Source organism: Chlorocebus sabaeus, chromosome 13 (assembly GCF_047675955.1).
Source record: "Chlorocebus sabaeus isolate Y175 chromosome 13, mChlSab1.0.hap1, whole genome shotgun sequence".
Taxonomy (NCBI): Eukaryota; Metazoa; Chordata; class Mammalia; order Primates; family Cercopithecidae; genus Chlorocebus; species Chlorocebus sabaeus.
In genome coordinates, this window is record NC_132916.1 from 3,751,237 (window position 1) to 3,770,493 (window position 19,257).

Genomic DNA, 19,257 nt, shown 5'->3' on the forward strand with positions numbered 1-19,257 from the left:
TGGTGGCTCATTCCTGTAATCCCAGCACTTTGGGAGGCCAAGATGGGCAGATTATGAGGTCAAGAGATTGATATCATCCTGGCCAACATGGTGAAACCCCAACTCTACTAAAAATACAAAAATTAGCTAGGCATGGTGGTGCGCACCTGTAATCCCAGCTATTCAGAAGGCTAAGGCAGGAGAATCGCTTGAACCTGGGAGGTAGAGGCTGCAGTGAGCTGAGATCGTGCCACTGCACTGCAGCCTGTGAGACTCCATCTCAAAAAAAAAAAAAAAAGAAAAGAAATTATAGATAACACAAACAAAGAGTAAAGCATTTGATGCTCATGGATTGGAAGAATCACTATTGTTAAAATTGCCATAGTGCCCAAAGTAATCTATAGACTTAATGCTATTCTTATCAAACTTCCAACATCATTTTTTCACAGAATTAGAAAAAAACTATCCTAAAATTCATACGGAACCAAAAGGAGCCTGCATAGCTAAAGCAATCCTAAGCAAAAAGAACAAAGCTAGAGCTATCATACTATCCAACTTCAAACAATACTATAAGTCTACAGTAGGCCAGGCTTGGTGGCTCATGCCTGTAATCCCAGCACTTTGGGAGGCTGACTGGGGCGGATCACAAGGTCAAGAGATCGAGACCATCTGGCCAACATGGTAAAACTCCATCTCTACTAAAAATATAAAAAATTAGCCAGGTGTGGTGGCATGCGACTGTAGTCCCAGTTACTCAGGAGGCTGAGGGAGGAGGCGGAGGTTGCGGTGAACCAAGATTGCATCACTGCACTCCAGCCTGGGCAACACAGTAAGATTCTATCTCAAAAGAAAAAAAAAGAAAGACTACAGTAAACAAAACAGCATGGTACTGGTACAAAAATAGACACATAGACCAATGGAACAGAGTAAAGAACCCAGAAATAAAGCCGAATACCACATACTTACAGTTATCTGATCTTCTACAAAGTTGACAAAAATAAGCAATAGGAAAAGGACTCCCTATTCAAAAAATAGTGCTGGGATAGCTGGCTAACCATATGCAGAAGAACGAAACTAGACTCCTATCTTTCACCAAAAGTTAACTCAAGATGGTTTAAAGATTTAAAAGACCTCATACTATAAGAATCCTGTAAGAAAACCTAGGACTCACCATTCTGGAAATTGACCTTTGGAAAGAATTTATGACCAAGTCCTCAAAAGCAATTGCAGCAAAAATGAAAGTTGACAAATGAGATCTAATTAAAGAGCTTCTGCATAGCAAAAGAAACGATCAACAGAGTGAACAATCTACAGAATGGGAGAAAATATTTGCAAACTATGCCTCTGACAAAGGTCTAATATCCAGAATCTACCATAAAATTAAATAATTTAACAAGCAAAAAACAAATAATCTCATTAAAAAGTGGGCAAAAGACATGAATAGATACTTCTCAAAAGAAGAGATACAAACAGCCAACAAACATATGAAAAAATGCTCAATATCTGTGATTGTTAGGGTAACGCAAATCAAAACCACAACACCAACCAGAATGGCTCTGATTAAAAGTCAAAAACCCTAGCTATGGCAACATGGTGAGGCCTCCATCTCTACAAAAAAAAAAAATTTTTTTTTTTTTTGAGACGGAGTTTTGTTCTTGTTGCCCAGGCTGGAGTGCAATGGCGCGATCTCGGCTCACCAAAACCTCCACCTCCTGGGTTCAGGCGATTCTCCTGACTCAGCCTCCCAAGTAGCTGGGATTACAGGCACACACCACCATGCCCAGCTAATTTTGTATTTTTAGTAGAGATGGGGTTTCTCCATGTTGGTCAGGCTGGTCTCGAACTCCCAACCTCAGGTGATCTGTCTGCCTCGGCCTCCCAAAGTGCTGGGATTACAGGCCTGAGACACCTCGCCCTGCCTACAAAAATTTTTTAAAAATTAGCCAGGTGCTGTGGTGTGTACCTGTGGTTCCAACTACTTGGAAGACCCAGGTAGGATAATTACTTGAGTACAGGAGGTCAAGGCTACAGTGAGCAATGTTCACGACATTATGCTCCAGCCTGGGTGACAGAGTGAAACCCTGTCTCAAAAAAAAAAAAAAAAAAAAAAAAGTCAAAAAACAACAGATGTTGGCAAGACTGTGGAGAAAAAGGAACATTTCTACATTGTTGGTGGGAATGTAAATTAGTTCAGTTACCGTGGAAAGCAGTTTGAAGACTTCTCAATTAATTTTAAAAAGAACTACCATGCTCAGGTGCGGTGACTCAGGCCAGTAATCCCAGAACTTTGGAAGGTTGAGGCTGGTGGATCACCTGAGCTCAGGAGTTCGAGACCAGCCTGACCAACATGGTGAAACCCCATGTCTACTAAAAAATACAAAAATTGGCCGGGCAAGGTGGCAGGTGCCTGTAATCCCAGCTACTTGGGAGGCTGAGGCATGAGAATTGCTTGAACCTGGGAGTAGGAGGTTGCAGTGAGCCAAGATCATGCCATTGCACTCTAGACTGAGCGATAGAGCAAGACTTCATCTTAAAAAAACAAACAAACAACAACAACCAAAAAAACTACCATTCCACCCAGAAAAAATCCTGTTACTGGCTATCTATCCAAAAGAAAACAAATCATTCTACCAAAAAGATACATGTACTCTCATGTTCATCACAGCACTATTCACAATAGCAAAGACATGGGATCAACTTAGGTGTCCATCCACGGTAGACTGGATACAGAAAGTGTGGTATGTACATACCATAGAATACTACACAGCCATCATGAAAGAATAAAATCATGTCCTTTGCGGCAACATGGATGCAGCTGGATTATTCTAAGCAAATTAATGCAAGAACAGAAAACCAAATACCATACCAAAAAGTGGGAGCTAGGCTGGGCGTGGTGGCTCATGCCTGTAATCCCAGCACTTTGGGAGGCCAAGGCAGGTGGATCACCTGAGGTCAGGAGTTTGAGACCAGCCTGACCAATATGGTGAAACCCCATCTCTACTAAAAATACAAAAATTAGCTAGGTGTGGTGGCCCACGCCTTAGGCAGGAGGATAAGACAGGAGAATTGCTTGAATCCGGGAGGTGGAGGTTGCAGTGAGCTGAGTTTGGGCCACCGCACTCCAGCCTGGATGACAGAGCAAGACTCCATGTCAAAAAAATAAATAAGTAAGCGGGAGCTAAACCCTGGGCACCTTGTTGACAAGGTGGCAACAGCAGACACTGGAGACTATCATAGAAGGGAGGCAGGGAGCAGAGCAAGAGTTGAAAAACTAACTATAGGGTACTACGCTCACTACCCAGGTGACAGGATGAACACACCCCAAACCTCAGCATCATGCAGTATACCCGTGTAACAAACCTGCACAGGTACCCCCAAATTTAAAATAAAAGCTGAAATGTTTTTAAAAATACTTATTAAATATCTATTAAATTAACTGTTTTGTTTTGTTTTTGAGAGGGAGTCTTGCTCTGTCACCCAGGCTGGAGTACAGTGACAACGTCTCGGCTTACTGCCAACCTCCACCTTCTGGGTTTAAGCGATTCTCCTGCCTCAGCCTCTCGAGTAGCTGGGATTACAGGCACCTGGCACCACGCCTGGCCAATTTTTTTTTTTTTATTTTTAGTAGAGACTGGGTTTAATCCTGTTGGCAAGGCTGGTGTTGACCTTCTGACCTCAGGTGATCTGCCTGCCTCGGCCTCCCAAAGTGCTGGGATTGCAGGCGTGAGCCCCAGAGCCCAGCCAAAATTAAATGTTAATGTAATTTTAAACCATTATTTGTAATGCAGAAGGGGCTGATCTAAAGCAAAACCTCTCAGTTATGTAGTAAAATCTCAGAAGTCTAAAATGCCTTGCTTACCTTTTTAAGATAAATAATTATAAAACAGCTCAAGTTAAGGAAGGAGACCACTGCTACTCCTGCTGCCCTGCTCCCCCCACCTTGCCTAGTTCACAAGACAAAAGAGAGAAAGCAAAAAGTTAGAAAGAAACAAAAGTAAGATAAATAGCCAGACAACCTAGGCACCACCACCCAGCCCTAGGAGTTAAACAAAGTAATAATAATAACACCAACCCCTGACCTAAACTACTTGTGTTATCTGTAAATCCCAGACACTGTATGAAAAAAGCATTGTAAAACTTTTTGTTCTGTTAGCTGATGCATGTAATCCCCAGTCACGTGTTTCCCACGCTTGCTCGATTTATCACAACCCTTTCATGTAGACCCCTTAAAGTTGTAAGCCTTTAAAAAGGTCAAGAATTTCTTTTTCGGAGAGCTCGGCTCTTTAGATGCGAGTCTGCTGATGCTTCCGGCCGAATAAAAAACCTCTTCCTTCTTTAATCCGGTGTCTGAGGAGTTTTGTCTGCGGCTCGTCCTGCTACAAAACAAGCAGCCTAATATCCACATGTGTATGAATATGTGTGTGTGTGTGTGTGTGTAAGCTCATGGGTCTTTTTCTTTTCCTTTTTCAGAGTAAATATGCTTTGAAAATTTGACATCCATGATTAAATGTAATATGTTGCTTTACTTCACATTTCATAGCAGCATGCTATTTGATCTGATTTATTATTATTGTCCAGTTCCAAAAAGTTTTTTTCCCTGTGATTCCAATTAGTTAAGTCACACTTGAAGAATAAATTATATTGTGAGAAACACGTGATTGGTCTTTTCTGTTTCTCTCCTGTCCTCCTTTTGTCATGGCCACAGATCAGAATAAAAGAGTTCCACAAAATGTGTACCACAGTGGCCAGGCTGGCATGGCAAGGCCAGATGTGCTGGGACACCCTGACCAACATGGTCAGACTCCGTCTCTACTAAAAATACAAAAATTAGCCGGGCGTGGTGGCACACACTTGTATGCCCAGCTACTCTGGAGGCTGGCGCAGGAGAACTATTTGAGCCTGTGAGACAGAGGTTGCAGTGAGCTGTGATTGTGCCACTGACTGCGCTTCAGCCTGGCTGACAGAGTGAGACTCTGTCTCAAAAAAAAAAAAAAAAAAAAAGAAGAAGAGAAAGGGCAGGAAACACTCAGCAGTTGGGCTCACTTTCTCAGTAAATAAGTAATTCAGAATGCAAAGGAGTTTTTCAGGTGAGATTCTTTCAAGTGCGACAAAGCTCTTTCGAGCTTGAGAATCCTAAACTGTGTAGCTGTGCCATTGCTCTGCCACTGGAATGGCCAGCACCAGATATGGGCTGTTCCTCCAGCCTGGGTTCCAGAGTGAAAAAGACCGGGGACCACAGTGGCGTCTGACCCACAGCCAGCATGGAATGTGAGCAAATGAATGATAAACAACCAACTTCCGTTGAAGTGAGATACTGAGATTTGGAGGCGGTGTAATATTGTAGCATAACCCAGCAAAAGCTGGCATGGAAACAGGAAACCTGGAGCTAAAGCCAAGAAGAGTTTTGTGGTGAAAGTATCTTGGTCTCTTCAGAATTAACAAGGATTTAAGGATGTCTGTTCAAAGACACGGCTGTTGCCATCCTGTCCCCCTCCCCTCTCCTGAGGACATGTTTCTACACAAGCCAGTAGCATCTTTTAAATCTCATAGTTTTACCCATTTACAGTACGTTGCAGGAGCCTATGTAATTCCCACTCTGGCCCCTGCCCACCTGCTTGATGCTGGAGCCCTCTTTGTTTCTGTAAAGCTGGGCGGCTTCCAGAGCCAAATCCAGCCCTTACAGCCACTGCCTCTCCCCTGTGTAGGGTTCCGTTTAGGATCCTGGTAGGTGGACAAGTAGTCAAGACAGATGACAGATGCTCCAGGTTCACACCCAAGTTTTGGGGGGTTGAGAGCTTTTCCATTTGGATGTCCTTCTTCAAGAACAAGAAGGTAAAATTGTGGATACGGAATGAGATCTGGGGTCTTGGTGGGGCCCAGGCCAGCGAGGGGCTGAAGTTCCTCATTAGCTTATGATGCAGGGGTGGGGGAGTAGGAGCGGGCAGTACAGGAGGAGGTGACAGGAACTCTCAGGGGTAGGGAGAGCTGTGTCGAAAATAAACAAGGAAGTGCAACAGGAAATGACTGGGTGGCTCCTTCAGACTGGGTAGGACGCTGCTGAATTTATCTGAGCCCTGTGATCCGATTAAAAATCCCCTCTCTGAGAGTTCTGGAAAATGGCTTCCTGCCAGAGACCCCCTTCTTCCCCACATGACATAGATAAGAGTGATAAGAGTGATGGATGCGGCCCGGCGCTGTCTCCAAAAAAAAAAAAAAAAAACACAGAGTGACAGATGCTCCCTCACTCCACCCCCACACCCATTACTTAGGACAAAGGCAGACACAGATCCTCCAATTCCCATTCTTCACCTCGTCCAATGATGAGCTGATCAATAGGAATAACACACTTGCTAAGCAAACTTGGTGAGGCTCCTCTCTTCCCCCGAGGCTGAGCCTCATCTTAGCCTGAGTCAGTCCCTCCTGAGAGAACAGGTTGGTCACGGGGTCAACCTTCTCTGACCTAATGTCCTATGAAGGCAGGTTCTCATCCCACTTCTCCATTCCCAGTTCGTTCTTTCTCTCTGTTTTCTTTCTTTCTTCTCTTTCTTTCTGTTTTTTTTCTTTCATTCTTTTTTTTGTTTTTGTTTTTGTTTTTGACAAGAGCCTCACTCTGTCGCCCAGGCTGGAGTGCAGCCCAGGCTGGCACGATCTCGGCTCACTGCAACCTCTGCCTCCCGGGTTCAAGTGATTCCCCTGCCTCAGCCTCGGGAGTAGCTGGGATTACAGTCACATGCCACCCCGCCCAGCTAATTTTTGTATTTTTAGTAGAGACTAAAGGCCCCCAGGCCCCTGCAATAACGCTCCTCATAAGCCGCTCCTCCCTGAATCCAGATTTGCTTTATATTTGGCAGTGGTCACAACAGCCCCGCTTGACAAGGGGATGTTTAAACAGACCGGACTGTGATTTAAGGGAAAATGAGGATTCTGGGAAGTACTTTTGTTTTAAGAAAATTATTTTTTAGTTTAAAAGAAAAGAGAAAAAGAACTGTGGCTTGTGTCTATATCCTTGAGAGGAAGGAATGAAAAGAGCCAGAAAGAAGTCCTTAAGGAAAAGGAGAACGAGAATAACACCATGACCTGTTGGAGGTCCTGGAGGAGCTAAGGAGGTGTCGGCCGTCCCCATCTGTTCCACAGGTGGCAGTTTATTGAGGACCAACTGTCCCCTATCCACTGTGCTCAGTGGCGGGGACTCAAGGTGGGCAAAATAGACACGTGTCTCGCCTTGCAGCCTAGAGGGAAAGACAGATATTAACTGAATCATTATTTAAATATTTTGTTTCAAATAATGGTGATGTATGCAGGCAAGGTCCAGGCCTGTGGGAGAGCGGGCTACAGGCCCCCCTGCTATTGAGACAGTTACCAGTGGCAGAGGACTCCGAGGAAGCTGCAGTTTACTTGACATGTAAATAGGAATGGCCTTAACTAGCCGTGGGTGTGCGGGCGGGGAAGGGAGAGAGGAGAAACATCTGCAGAGCCGCTTCCGGGTGCACAGCCCGTGGGCGGGGCGGGGGTGCGGGGGAACCCGCGCCTTTGAAGGGCTGGGAAGACCAGGGTGTAGGGGGAGGAGTCCGGGTCTCTGGGACTGGGCCTGGCTGCGCCAAGGTGGGGCTGCCATGAAGTCCCCTTCATCCCTGGGGGGTGACCCGTCCCTCTAGGAGGGGATCCCTCACAAGATGACTTCCCAGGTCGCGCCCCGAGGCGGCTCTTTGCGGACCCCACAGAGATGCCTTCCGGGCTCCTGGGGCCCGCGGGGAGGGGCAGGTGACGCCCAGGGCTGGGTGAGGGCTAGGCCCTTCTAGGAATGTTGGTGCTCCCAGCACCTAGCACCGGGAGACCGGAGAGATTTCCAGGGGAGTGGCCCGAGTAGGTCCCCTCCTAATTCTGGAGCCGTCCCTCGGGCTGCTCAGTGGTGCGCCGAGGAGGCCGGAGGCTGCGGGAAGCCTGGGCGGCCAAGCACCGTCTGCAGTCAGGAGGTCCCGGGCAGTTTGCAGGGCGCAGTTTTTGAGAGCGGATGCGGCTTGCGGGCCGCAGATGATGGCTGTCCCTGGAGCGCCGGGTGGCCCTGGGGCCCGCACGCCCACTTGCTGGCGGGGGTGGCGCAGACACGGGCTGTCCCCCCGAGGGCAGTCCTCACCGGTGGTCCAGGCTAGCTCCGACCCGGGACTGGGGGAGTAGCGCAGAGCTGCGTGGGAAGGCACGGGGTGCCTGCGTGGCGAAGGAACACAGCTGCCTGACACGCCCGCAAGGCCCGCGGATCTCCTCTGACCTCTGCCTCTCCGGGCCAACCGCGGGGCGGGGCGGGGCGTGAACGCCGGGCGGGGAAGGGGCGTTCTGGGGGGCGTGTCCGCCGGCGGGGGCGTGCCGTACTGGGGGCGTGGCTCTCTGCTCCGGTGCAGGCCAACAGGGCGTCCTCGGCTGGGCTGGGCGGGACGCAACTGACCGTGGTCGTGGGCGGACGGTGGCCGCAGCGCTGAGGAGCTGGGGTCGCGGTGGGCCCGGGACGTGCGCGCTTGGTGCACGAACCTGAAGGGGAGCTCCAAGGGGCCTGGGTCGCCAGGGCTGCTGCTGCAATTCTCAGAGCTCGGCGAGGGGCCCGCGAGTCACTGGCTCAGGCCGTCCCAGGGCCCCGGGCGCACCCGGTGGCCGCTGCTCAGCGGAGGGAGCGCGGCGGCGTGGGGTCTCGGAGACAGCTTTGCTCCCGGAAGCCTTCCTCGGGCCGCAGGTGGAAAGTGGGGGCCGGAGCGGCAGCAGGCCGCGTCCTCTCCGCAGGTCGGCACCATGCGACCTGCAGCCCTACGCGGGGCCCTGCTGGGCTGCCTCTACCTGGCGTTGCTTTGCCTGGGCGGTGCGGACAAGCGCCTGCGGTGAGTTACCTTGCGAGGTAAAGTGGGGAGCGTGGGAGCCGGGCCCTAGAGCTTTCCACGGGGTGCAGGCTGCTACTCTCGGGGTCGGCGCTCGCTGAGTCCCGGGCAGCGACTGGGGAGGGCAGGGAGAGCCGAGCACTCTCCGGGGTGACCCCTGGGAAGGAGTGGGTTGTGGGGAGCCCTGAGCACGCTCCGGGGTAACTCCTGGGAAGAGGTAGGTTGCGGGGAGGAGCCCTGAGCACTCCCCGGGGTCACCCCTGGGAAGGAGTAGGGGGTAGGGTGAGGTTCTGGGTACACTCCGGCCTGGAGCAGGACTGGAAACTGGTCCCACAGACAGCTCCCAGCCTAGAACGCGACAGAGCAGGTGTCAGGCTTGGTGGAGCACAGTTCCTGCACTCGAAGTTCTCCCAGAGGTCGAAGTCGTGGAGGGGACGCTTAATTTTAGCTTCCACTGCAGCGGGTGGTGAAACGACTGTTCTTCCTCTTTTTGAGTGTCCTGTTCTGAATCCCTTACCCTGGCTCGCCCTCCCTCTTTGTGTCTGTGTGTGTGTGCGCGCGCGCGCGTGGGTGGGGGCGGGGGGGCAGCCGCCCAGATTAATTAGGGGTAAACAGGCGTTGCTGCAAAGAATTCCAACTTTAATTCTGCGGAAGACACCAATATTTGAATACCATAGTTTTTTCCTTCTATTTGGGTAACGATCGGGTTAATAAAATGATTTCTTACTTACATAGAAGTTGTTGAAAAGGTGGGTTTTACTTGTTATTTATTTATTATTATTATTATTATTTTTGAGACAGAGTCTTGATCTGTCACTCAGGCTGGAGTACAGTGGCGTGATCTCAGCTCACTGCAACCTCCGCCTCCCGGATTCAAGCGATTCTCCTGCCTCAGCCTCCAAATAGGTGGGATTACAGGCGCACACCACCGCCTGGCTGTTTTGTATTTTGTATTTAAGAACTTCTGACCTCAGGTGATCCGCCCGCCTTGGCCTCCCAAAGTGCTGGGATTACAGGCGTGAGTCCCCGCACCTGGCCAGGGTTTTACTTTTTAAACACCTTAGTTTTTTTTTTTTAATCATATACATTAAAAGGTAGCATTATATTTCAATGTTCCAGAAAATGTATTTTCTGAAAAAGAGCTACATTTATGTCCTTATTTATTGGCCATGAGGTTCAGAGCCTCTCATTGGGGAAGTCTGTGGCGTGCTGACCGGTGCTGGCTGAGTGGGAACTGCTAGTTCACAGCCAGGTGTGGGACGTTTCAGCTCTTTGCTTTGCAGTTTCCTCTTTTGTAAAGTAGAAATAGTAACAGTCTGCCTCACAGAGTTGGCTTCAGGAGAAATCAGTTATGGTACAGAATGTACTTGGAATGATGTCTGACTGTAAGTAAACATTAGTATAAAACAGACTGTCATATGTGGATCCCCCATCCCGCCCCATAATTCATGCAGCTGATATAATCGGACAACCTTGAGCAGGCAAGATTTGCCAGAATGTGGTGGATTCAGACCACCAGGGCTTCACAGATCAGCGGGTATTTTCCCAAGTTCTAACTGGGTTTGAGACCTTGGTGATTTTTCTTTCTTCTTAGACTTTCTTTAGCTTCTCCATTACTTTCTCCCTGAATAGGGGAGGGGGGCATGTGTGGAGGAGGGGGTCTCCTGCACTCACACCACTCTTTGCCTGGTTGTAGATGGAGAGTTTGTTAGGAATGTCTGAGTCTTGGTAGTTTTGTTGTAAGCATATTGATAGTCTCATCTTCCTGGGCATTGCTAAGCTTTCCAGCCTCAGTTTCCATCTATGTAAAATAAGGTTTTTGCACCCAAGGGTAAAAAAGTCTTTAATGCTTTTCCCAGCTTTAATTCTCATCCTGCAGCTCATCCTTTTTTTTTTTTTTTTTTTTTTTTTTTGAGACAAGGTCTGGCTCTGTCCCCCAGGTTGGAGTGCAGTGATGTAATCTGGGTTCACTGCAACTTCCACCTCCTGGGCTCAAGCTATCCTCTTGCCTTAGCGCCTTCCAAGTAGCTGGGACTACAGGTTCATGCCAACACACCTGGCTGATTTTTGTAGAGACAGGGTTTTACCGTATTGCCCAGGCTGGTCTTGAACTCCTGAGCTCAAGCAATCCACGCGCCTCCGCCTCCCAAAGTGCTGGGATTATAGGTGTGAGCCACCGTGCTTGAACCCTTTTTTCCTTTTGTACTGAGAGCTTGCATAATTATTTCCAACGTACAACTAAGTTTTCATACCATCTTAATTGTAAATTCTATACAAATTCAACAGGACTCAATTATTCACAAAAGCTAATGTGTAACAACTTGATCTTTTTACTTGGAATCTTCTCTTCTAAAATTTGATTTATCCTGAAGTGTCTGCTTAACTTATATTCCTGTGTTGCTGCTGGCTTTTTCCATGTGCGTTTTTTGCAGGCTGCACTTTTTACTTCAGTCTCATGGTTAAGTCTTGCAGAATTGGCTAGAGGCCTCCTGCCATGAATAAGCTGAAGCTCCACAGTGGCTTCTGTGAGGTCTTAGAGTCAGATAAGTTTCACAGTGTTCAGGTTTGTGATCTAGTGTGGCCCCGTGTTCTGGGTAACACCTGTGATGCAGTGCTGCGTGCATACCATGTCCTGGATGACATTCACGATGCAGTGCACATACGGTGTTCCAGTTAACAGTCCTGGTGGCATCTGAAGTAGCACCCTAAAATCAAAGGACACATCCTGCAGAGAAGCAAGTGAAGTCTAAAAACTGAGTCGGGGTAGTGACGATAAATAGCGTTAGGCTAGTTCAGGTTATGTTTTGTTGCCGAGTGAATTACAAAAAACTGCCAGGTTTCAAGCTTTTATGGGTTTCACGAATGCAGGGGAGGGATCGTGGGTCTGCATTTCTCTTGAGCATCCTTAGGAGAAAGGTGCTTCGTGGCTCAGTGGCTTCCCTTCAGTGAGGACCTCCCTGGCTGCCGTCCTAGCTTGCCCTGCCTCTGCTTCCCTTCCTCTCCCCTCCTCCCCTTCTCCTATTCATGTTCACTGCCACTCAGCACTGGACACCACCACGTGTGCCTTCTTAGTGTAGGGGTTTACCGCCTTCCTCACAGGAGTGTGCGCAGCAGCAGGGCAGGCAGTGTTCCTCGTCCCACAGGCACTCAATGCTGAATGAATGAACGAAGAGATGGATGGGTGGATGAATTTTTTCTGTAACTTTAAAAAAGTTCTTGAAAAATAAGTTTCTTGTGTTTTGACAGTGACAACCATGAGTGGAAAAAACTAATTATGGTTCAGCACTGGCCTGAGACAGTATGCGAGGTGAGTGTTTCTGCCTTGACGGGCCCTGGGGCCTGGGGAGCCCTGTGAAGAGGGGTTTGCATGCACGTGCCCGTCCAGGGCACCCACGCTGCTGATGCAGGAGGTGGGCACTGCTCTGGTGGGTGGGCGGTGTCTCCTGCAGGGACTGCCCCCAAGAGGGCTGTGTGTGAGCTTCCCAGGACTGCTGTAACAAAGTGCCACAAGCTGGGTAGCTAAGAGCCTCAGGAATTTATTCCCACAGTTCTGAAAGGGGAAGTCTCAACCTAGGGGTCAGAAGGGTTGGTTCCTCCTGGAGGGCTCTGAGAGAGTGTGTTCTGTTTCTCTGCTAGCTTCTAGTAAGGACCCGTGGTCCTCTGCATTCCTGGGTGACCCATCACCCCAATCTCTGCCTCTCCTTCACAGTGTGCTCTCCACTTTGTGTCTCTCTGTCTCTTCTGATGAGGACACCAGTAATTGGATTTAGAACCCACCCTAATCTGGTATCACCTCATCTTAACTTGATGACATCTGCAAAGACCCTGTGTCCACGTAGGGTCATGTTCACAGATGGGAGGAGGCGTTAGGACAGGGATATATCTTTTGGGAGGACACAGTTCAACCCACAGCAAGCCTCAGTTTGACTCCTCCCTCTGTGGGTGGCAAGCCACCAAGGTGCCAAGGCAAGAGACCGAGGGCACAAACTGTTCCAGTATAATAAAGAAAATATACAAAATAAGAATAGCTATACTAGAAATAGATTATAGATATGATATATGAATATTATTAATCATTAGTTTGTAGCATTACTCTTTATTCCAATATTATAATAATCCTTGCTCTACAATTATAACCTAGGAAAAACCAGGCCATATAGAGATAGGAGCTGAAGGGGCATGGTGAGAAGTGACCAGAAGACAAGTGTGAGTCCTCTGTCGTGCCCGTACATGACCACTAGATGGCTCCTTAGTCTAGCGGTAACGCCAGTGCCTGGGAAGGAAACCATTACTTAGCAGACCTTGGTCTAGCGGTAGAGTCAGTGCCTAGGGAAGGCACTCATTACTTAGCAGACTGGGAAAGGGAGTCTCCCTTTCCCCGGGGGAGTTAGAGAAGACTCTGCTCCACCACCTCTTGTGGAAGGCCTGATATCTGTCAGGCCCGCCCACAGCCATCCGGAGGCCTAACCATCTCCCCATGATGCTGTGCTTCAGCGGTCATGCTCCTGTTTCACTTTCATGTTCCACCCTGTACACCTGGCTCTGCCTTCTAAATTGCAGTAGCAGAATTAGTGAAAGTACTAAAAGTCTTTGAAATGCATAGACAAAATAATGGCATAAGGTGGGTCCTCTCTCTCTCTCTCTCCACGCCTCGGCTGCCAAACAGGGAAGGGTCCCCTGTCCAGTGGACACGTGACTCACGTGACCTTATCAATCATTGGAGATGACTCACACTCCTTACCCTGCCCCTTTTGCCTTGTATCCAATAAATAACAGCTCAGCCAGGCATTCGGGACCTGTTGGTCTCCGCGTCTTGGTGGTAGTGGTTCCCCGGGCCCAGCTGTCTTTTCTTCTATCTCTTTGTCTTGTGTCTTTATTTCTACAATCTCTCGTCTCCGCACACGGAGAAAAACCCACAGACCCTGTAGGGCTGGTCCCTACATCCCTCCATGTATTGGACATTATTGAACATCTTATTAACATGTCCTGTGAGTGAAGAGGACCCAAGACCATCCCTGCCTCCTTTTGCTGTGCTTGGCACCCATGGCACCCATGGCCCTCCAGGCTGGCCCCTCTTCATCTGGCTCTGTTTTGCTCCATCCCCCACATCCCTTCAGTGTCCCGTCAGTGTCCAGGACCTTCTCCTTGGAGCACCCAGAGCCAGGACGCTGCCTGGATCTGCCCCTCAGGGCCTGCCCTGCTCAGTGTAGCAAGCTGGCCCTGGTATGCCTCGCACACTTCTACAGTGTTTCATCGTATTGCTGAGCTAGCTCCACATTCTGTCAGGAGCACGCAGGCTTTATGTTTTGCCTCTAGCACTGAGTGTTGATGATTTTCTCTTCTACTTCCTCACTGAGTTTTCTGCTGACAAATGAAAATGAAATTTTGCTTATCTGCCTCAAATTATGCTCTTGCTCATTTCTATACATGAGATTGCTCCGTTTTCAGTTTTGCGGACTTAACGTTGCGCTCCTGGTGCTGTTTCCTTGCCTTGGGGTAGGGGCAGTGGACAGGAGGAGCTGGAAGCTGCTTGGCACCAACTTTCAGTTGTTGGGAGTGTGGCTGGCGTTCGGAGATATAGTGAGGGATTGCTGGAGTCCTTGGTTCCTACGGAAGGAAGGACCACCAAGGACCGTGGAGGAGGAGCTCGAACTTAAGCACTGTCTTCGACCCACACTGAAGGATCTGCCTCCAGGGCCTGAGACCCGGCTGCTCTGCATTCAGGGAGGCACTTACATGACAAAATGTGGGTGTGTCCCTGCACACTAATGTAAATATGCATGGAGGCACATCTTTGCCTTGAGGCTTTAGAAAAAGATTTTTTAAAAATCTGTAGCAAAATGTCCTTGTTAGGGAGTGTATTTCCTACCAGGCAGCCATGGTGAAGGGTTCTGTTTCAGCCCAGGTGTCCTCCTAGGCAGTGAGGGCCGTCCCTGGTGCCCTGTCTGATGAGATGCTTGTGTCAAAGGTGCTGGGTCTGCCTGGGGTTCCCAGTGTCCTGGGCTCTCCCACAGCTCCACGCAGGTAGGCCTGGGAACCGAGTGCTGTGCAGAGCCCTCAGAGCCCTGTGTGGTGCAGGCTTTGCTCTCCGCAGTGCCCCCAGGAAAGGAGCCCAGCTTCTGGCTTTGAACCGGGTTCCCTGAGGGATGGAGTTGGGCGGCAGAGGTGAAGTTACAGGTTTTGGCCTCTGACCCTCTTCCTCTAGCACTGAGCAGTAAGGGCTTTCTGTTCTACTTCCTCAACTGATTTTTCTGTTGACAAATGAAAATGCAATTTCACTTGTCTGGCTCAAATTATGCCCTTGATCATTTCTTTCTTTTTCTTTTTTTTTTTTTTTTTGTTGAGAAGGAGTCTCGGTCTATCGCCCAGGCTGGAGTGCAGTGGTGCGATCTCGGCTCACTGCAACCACCGCCTCCTGGGTTCAAGCCATTCTCCTGCCTCAGCCTCCTAAATAGCTGGAACTATAGGAGCCCACCACCATGCCCAACTAATTTTTGTATTTTTAGTAGAGACGGGGTTTCATCATGTCAGCGAGGCTGGTCTTGAACTCCTGACCTCAAGTGATCCACCTACCTTGGCCTTTTAAAGTGCTAGGAGTATAGGCCTGCGCCATTGCGCCCAGCCCAGTCTTGCTCATTTCTAATACTAGAGATTGCTCTGTTTCCAGGCATTTTGCCACTCAGGCGTTCAGTAGCTGACACCTCTCAGCTGAACCAGACTCCCCCTCCTTTCCAGATCAACCGTGAGCTGAAGCTGCCTCCCACAAAAGGCAAATTCGGGGAAAGCGCTGGGCGGGATGGACCCTGGTGCCCGGGCGGGTCCTCTGGGCTCAGACCTGTGTTTTCCTTTGCTGCCCCCACTGTGTTGGGCCAGGCATGCCCTGTGCTTCATCTGCTTCCGTACCCCACATATATTTCTGGATGACTGTTTTGGAAAAACTCCATTTTAGCTAAACAATTTGAAGGTACTTAAAAAATGCTAAGCTGAGATTTTTTTTCTCTATTGTTTTATCTTTATGATGGTGATTAAGGATATACTCCTATTCTTACCTTTTTATTTTTCTGGCTCCAAATTTTTTGATACTTATTATTTCACTAATTATTTAGACTTGGTACCTGAACAAGTATTAGTTTAGCAGGATACTCTCAGCCTTTTGTCCTTAAACATGTATTTTCGGGTGTGTGTTAAGTAAATTATCTCTGGGCAAATGAGAGTGTTCCCATCAGATTGGCCTAACAAAAACAGCTTTTTTTTTTTTTTTTTTTTTTTTTTTTTGAGATAGAGTCTCTCTCTGTCGCCAGGCTGGAGTGCAGTGGCATGATCTCGGCTCACTGCAAGCTCCGCCTTCCGGGTTCAAGCGATTCTCCTGCCTCAGCCTCCCAAGTAGCTGGGATTACAGGTGCGTGCCACCACGCCCAGCTAATTTTTGTATTTTTAGTAGAGACAGGGTTTCACAGGTTGGCCAGGATGGTCTCGATCTCCTGACCTCATGATCTGCCCACCTCCAGCTCCCAAAGTGCTGAGTTTACAGGCATGAGCCACCGTGCCCAGCCTTTTTTTTTTTTTTTTTGAGATACAGTTTTGTTCTTGTCACCTAGGCTGGAGTGCAATGGTGTGATCTCGGTTCACTGAGTTCAAGTAATTCTCCTGCCTCAGCCTCCAGAGTAACAGGGACGACAAGCGCCTGCCACCACACCCGGCCAATTTTGTATTTTCGGTAGAGACAAGGTTTCACCACGTTGGCCAGGCTGGTCTAGAACTCCTGACCTCAGTTGAACCACCCGCCTTGGCCTTCCAAACAAAGTGTTGGGATTACAGGCATGAACCACTGTGCTCAGCTCATAAAAGCACCTGTTTCTGTTAAGTCAAATATTTGAGGAATGGCTTAACAAAAATGGCTGTTTCTATTAAGTCAGTTGTTTGAGGATTGGCTTAGAACATCCAGCCCTAGTGTAGCTTCCTCATGGATGTGTTGTTGTAAGCAATTTATTATGAACTAACACTGGTTTTAGCTTGTGTTATTAGCACAGTACCTGTATCTCATTGGCATATGTGGCAACTAGTTGCTAAATGTATTTTAATAGGGTTCTAAGTGTATTTTAATAAAGAGCCAATCATTTTCTTGTTATATTTTCTCCCTAGAAAATTCAGAATGACTGTAGAGACCCTCCGGATTACTGGACAATACATGGACTATGGCAAGTGTCTTACACAATTAAATCTTAGGCAGAAGAGGCTCTCTGGGAACCCTAGCTTGAATGTATTTATTCTTGTTTATTTTTAGGAGTTTATCCAATAGACCAGATTCTTATTTAAAAATATCTTTAGTCTTTCTAGTAGAACACTGATTCTCTTGTTCTTTAATTCTGTCTTCATATAACAAGAAGACTTTTTTTTTTTTTGAGATGGAGTCTTACTCTGTTGCCCAGGCTGGAGTGCAGTGGCACGATTTCGGCTCACTGCAATCTCCGCCTCCCAGGCTCAAGTGATTCTCCTGCTCCAGCCTCCCAAGTAGCTGGAATTACAGGTGTGCCCCACCACACCCAGCTAATGTTTGTATTTTTTAGTAGAGACAGGATTTCACCATGTTTGTCAGGCTGGTCTCGATCTCCTGACCTCAGGTGATCCGCCTGCCTTGGCCTCCCAAAGTGCTGGGATTATAGGTGTGAGCCACTGCGCCCGGCCAGTAACACTTTTTAAAATAGTATTTACAGATTCTCGGTACGTGTTAGGGTCACTACATTTTAATTTTCTCATTTTGTTCTTCTCTTGGGATTTATTATAAATAACTGCATGAAAATACATAAATGTGTGTATCTCTCTTGTACACATTTCGGAGACACTCAAATTTATTTTTCTGGTTTTGTCTGCCTTTAGTTAATTCTTTTCTATTTAACATGGACATACTTGTAACGTTGAACTGGGCGCATGAATCACCCCATCTGAAGGACCAGTTTTGTCCTGCTGCCTCGATGCCGGGATTAAAAAGGGCCCTTTTAGCTTAATTGGTGCCTCCTGGTTCCTTAGGAAGACGGATTAGTGAAAAACAAGTTAAACTGGGATGTAGCTACTCGGCTTTGGGTTTCACTTTCTTCTCAGGCTTGTCAGATGACCTTGACTTCCTGTCTCTGGGGCTCCTGGCTTTCCTAGACTTTGCATGGTGTCCTCTCCCCTGCTGTTGCCAAATGCTCTGATTGTGCCTCTGCTCATCATGGCCGTTTCATTTCTGAGGCTGGAATGAAGCTTTGCAATGCCGTCCAGTCCAATGCATGGAATCAGGCGGGTTTCAGATGCTGGTCCAGCTGTTGACCCTGAAGACACTCTCCTCCCTGACCTCTTTGGGGCTCTGAGGGGTCGGGGTCTTAGGAAGTTGGTGACCTTGTGGAGTAAGTAGCAGTCAAGAGTCAGAGTTGATATGTCCAGAATTAGATGTGTGAGGATGCAGTTAAAGTTCTAGACAGTGTAAGTGCATTTGCTACTAAAAATGAAATGAAAATCCTGCTAGCTGATCTTCTGTCATACGCTAGGTACTTTCTGACATGTTACATTTGTCGTCTCCTGGAGTCCTCCTCACCATTGAAAGGAACAGACTCTCGCTGTTCTCATGCTGGATCTGTGGCATGGAGATTGGCCAGGGGTCAGCTTACTTAGGTCCCGGTGCTAGGGGACAGCAGAGGTTGCTGTCAACCCAGTCAGGGCTGACCCCAGAGCCCCCGCTCCTAGGTGCCACTAGGCCATCCATTGCACTTCCTTTGCTAAGCAGCGGCCTGTTTGCGTTACTCCTGGATGCTTTTGACACAATTTCTATTCTCTTCTAAAGAAATTCGAACTCTGACTACTCTTACCTGCGTCTTCTTTCTTAAGCGTCCTGCATGGGATAAGGAATTCCCAATTAGAATTTCTCTTTTTATGCTTTGCAGACTTTAATGAAAGTGTTTTCTAAGGTCATGTAGAAGCCACCCCAACCAAGACTCATATTTCTTATTTTCTTTTTTAAATTTGAATTTCCAGGCCTGATAAAAGTGAAGGATGTAATAGATCGTGGCCCTTCAATTTAGAAGAGATTAAGGTATTGATTTTTAATTCTATTTCTACTGCAGAGTGTTGACCTAGATTAACTCTTTTCTTCACATGTGTATCTTCAAAGTCATCTTTAAAATTATGGGGTCATGAATGTATTCACCAGGATTGAGCCCTTGGTGCTGTTTTAGTAAGTATTGCTATCTCAACCCCACAAATTACACCAACTGACCTTTCCCCTCTCCTTCCCTCCCCTCCCCTGCCTTGTGCCCAAGCCACTGCATGAGGGGCCTGAGCGAGGGGCTCCAACCAGAGCAAGCCCTGACACTCCCCCGTGCCAACCTTGTGCAGATCCTGGTGCTCGCCCGCCAGCCCTACCTCGTCCCAGGTCCCAGGA

The 19,257-nt window shown here is 48.1% G+C and overlaps 1 protein-coding gene across 1 annotated transcript in view; it reads left to right on the forward strand.

Annotated features, from left to right (window-relative positions):
• The first annotated feature begins 8,352 nt into the window (after positions 1-8,352).
• RNASET2 (ribonuclease T2) overlaps positions 8,353-19,257 on the forward strand; it is a 28,079-nt gene continuing 17,174 nt past the window's right edge. The window contains exons 1-4 of the mRNA XM_038001199.2: positions 8,353-8,843; positions 12,087-12,147; positions 16,983-17,038; positions 18,852-18,909. Of these exons, the coding sequence (XP_037857127.1) occupies positions 8,758-8,843; positions 12,087-12,147; positions 16,983-17,038; positions 18,852-18,909 (261 nt within the window). The 5' untranslated portion in view covers positions 8,353-8,757. The remainder of the gene's footprint in view (positions 8,844-12,086; positions 12,148-16,982; positions 17,039-18,851; positions 18,910-19,257) is intronic.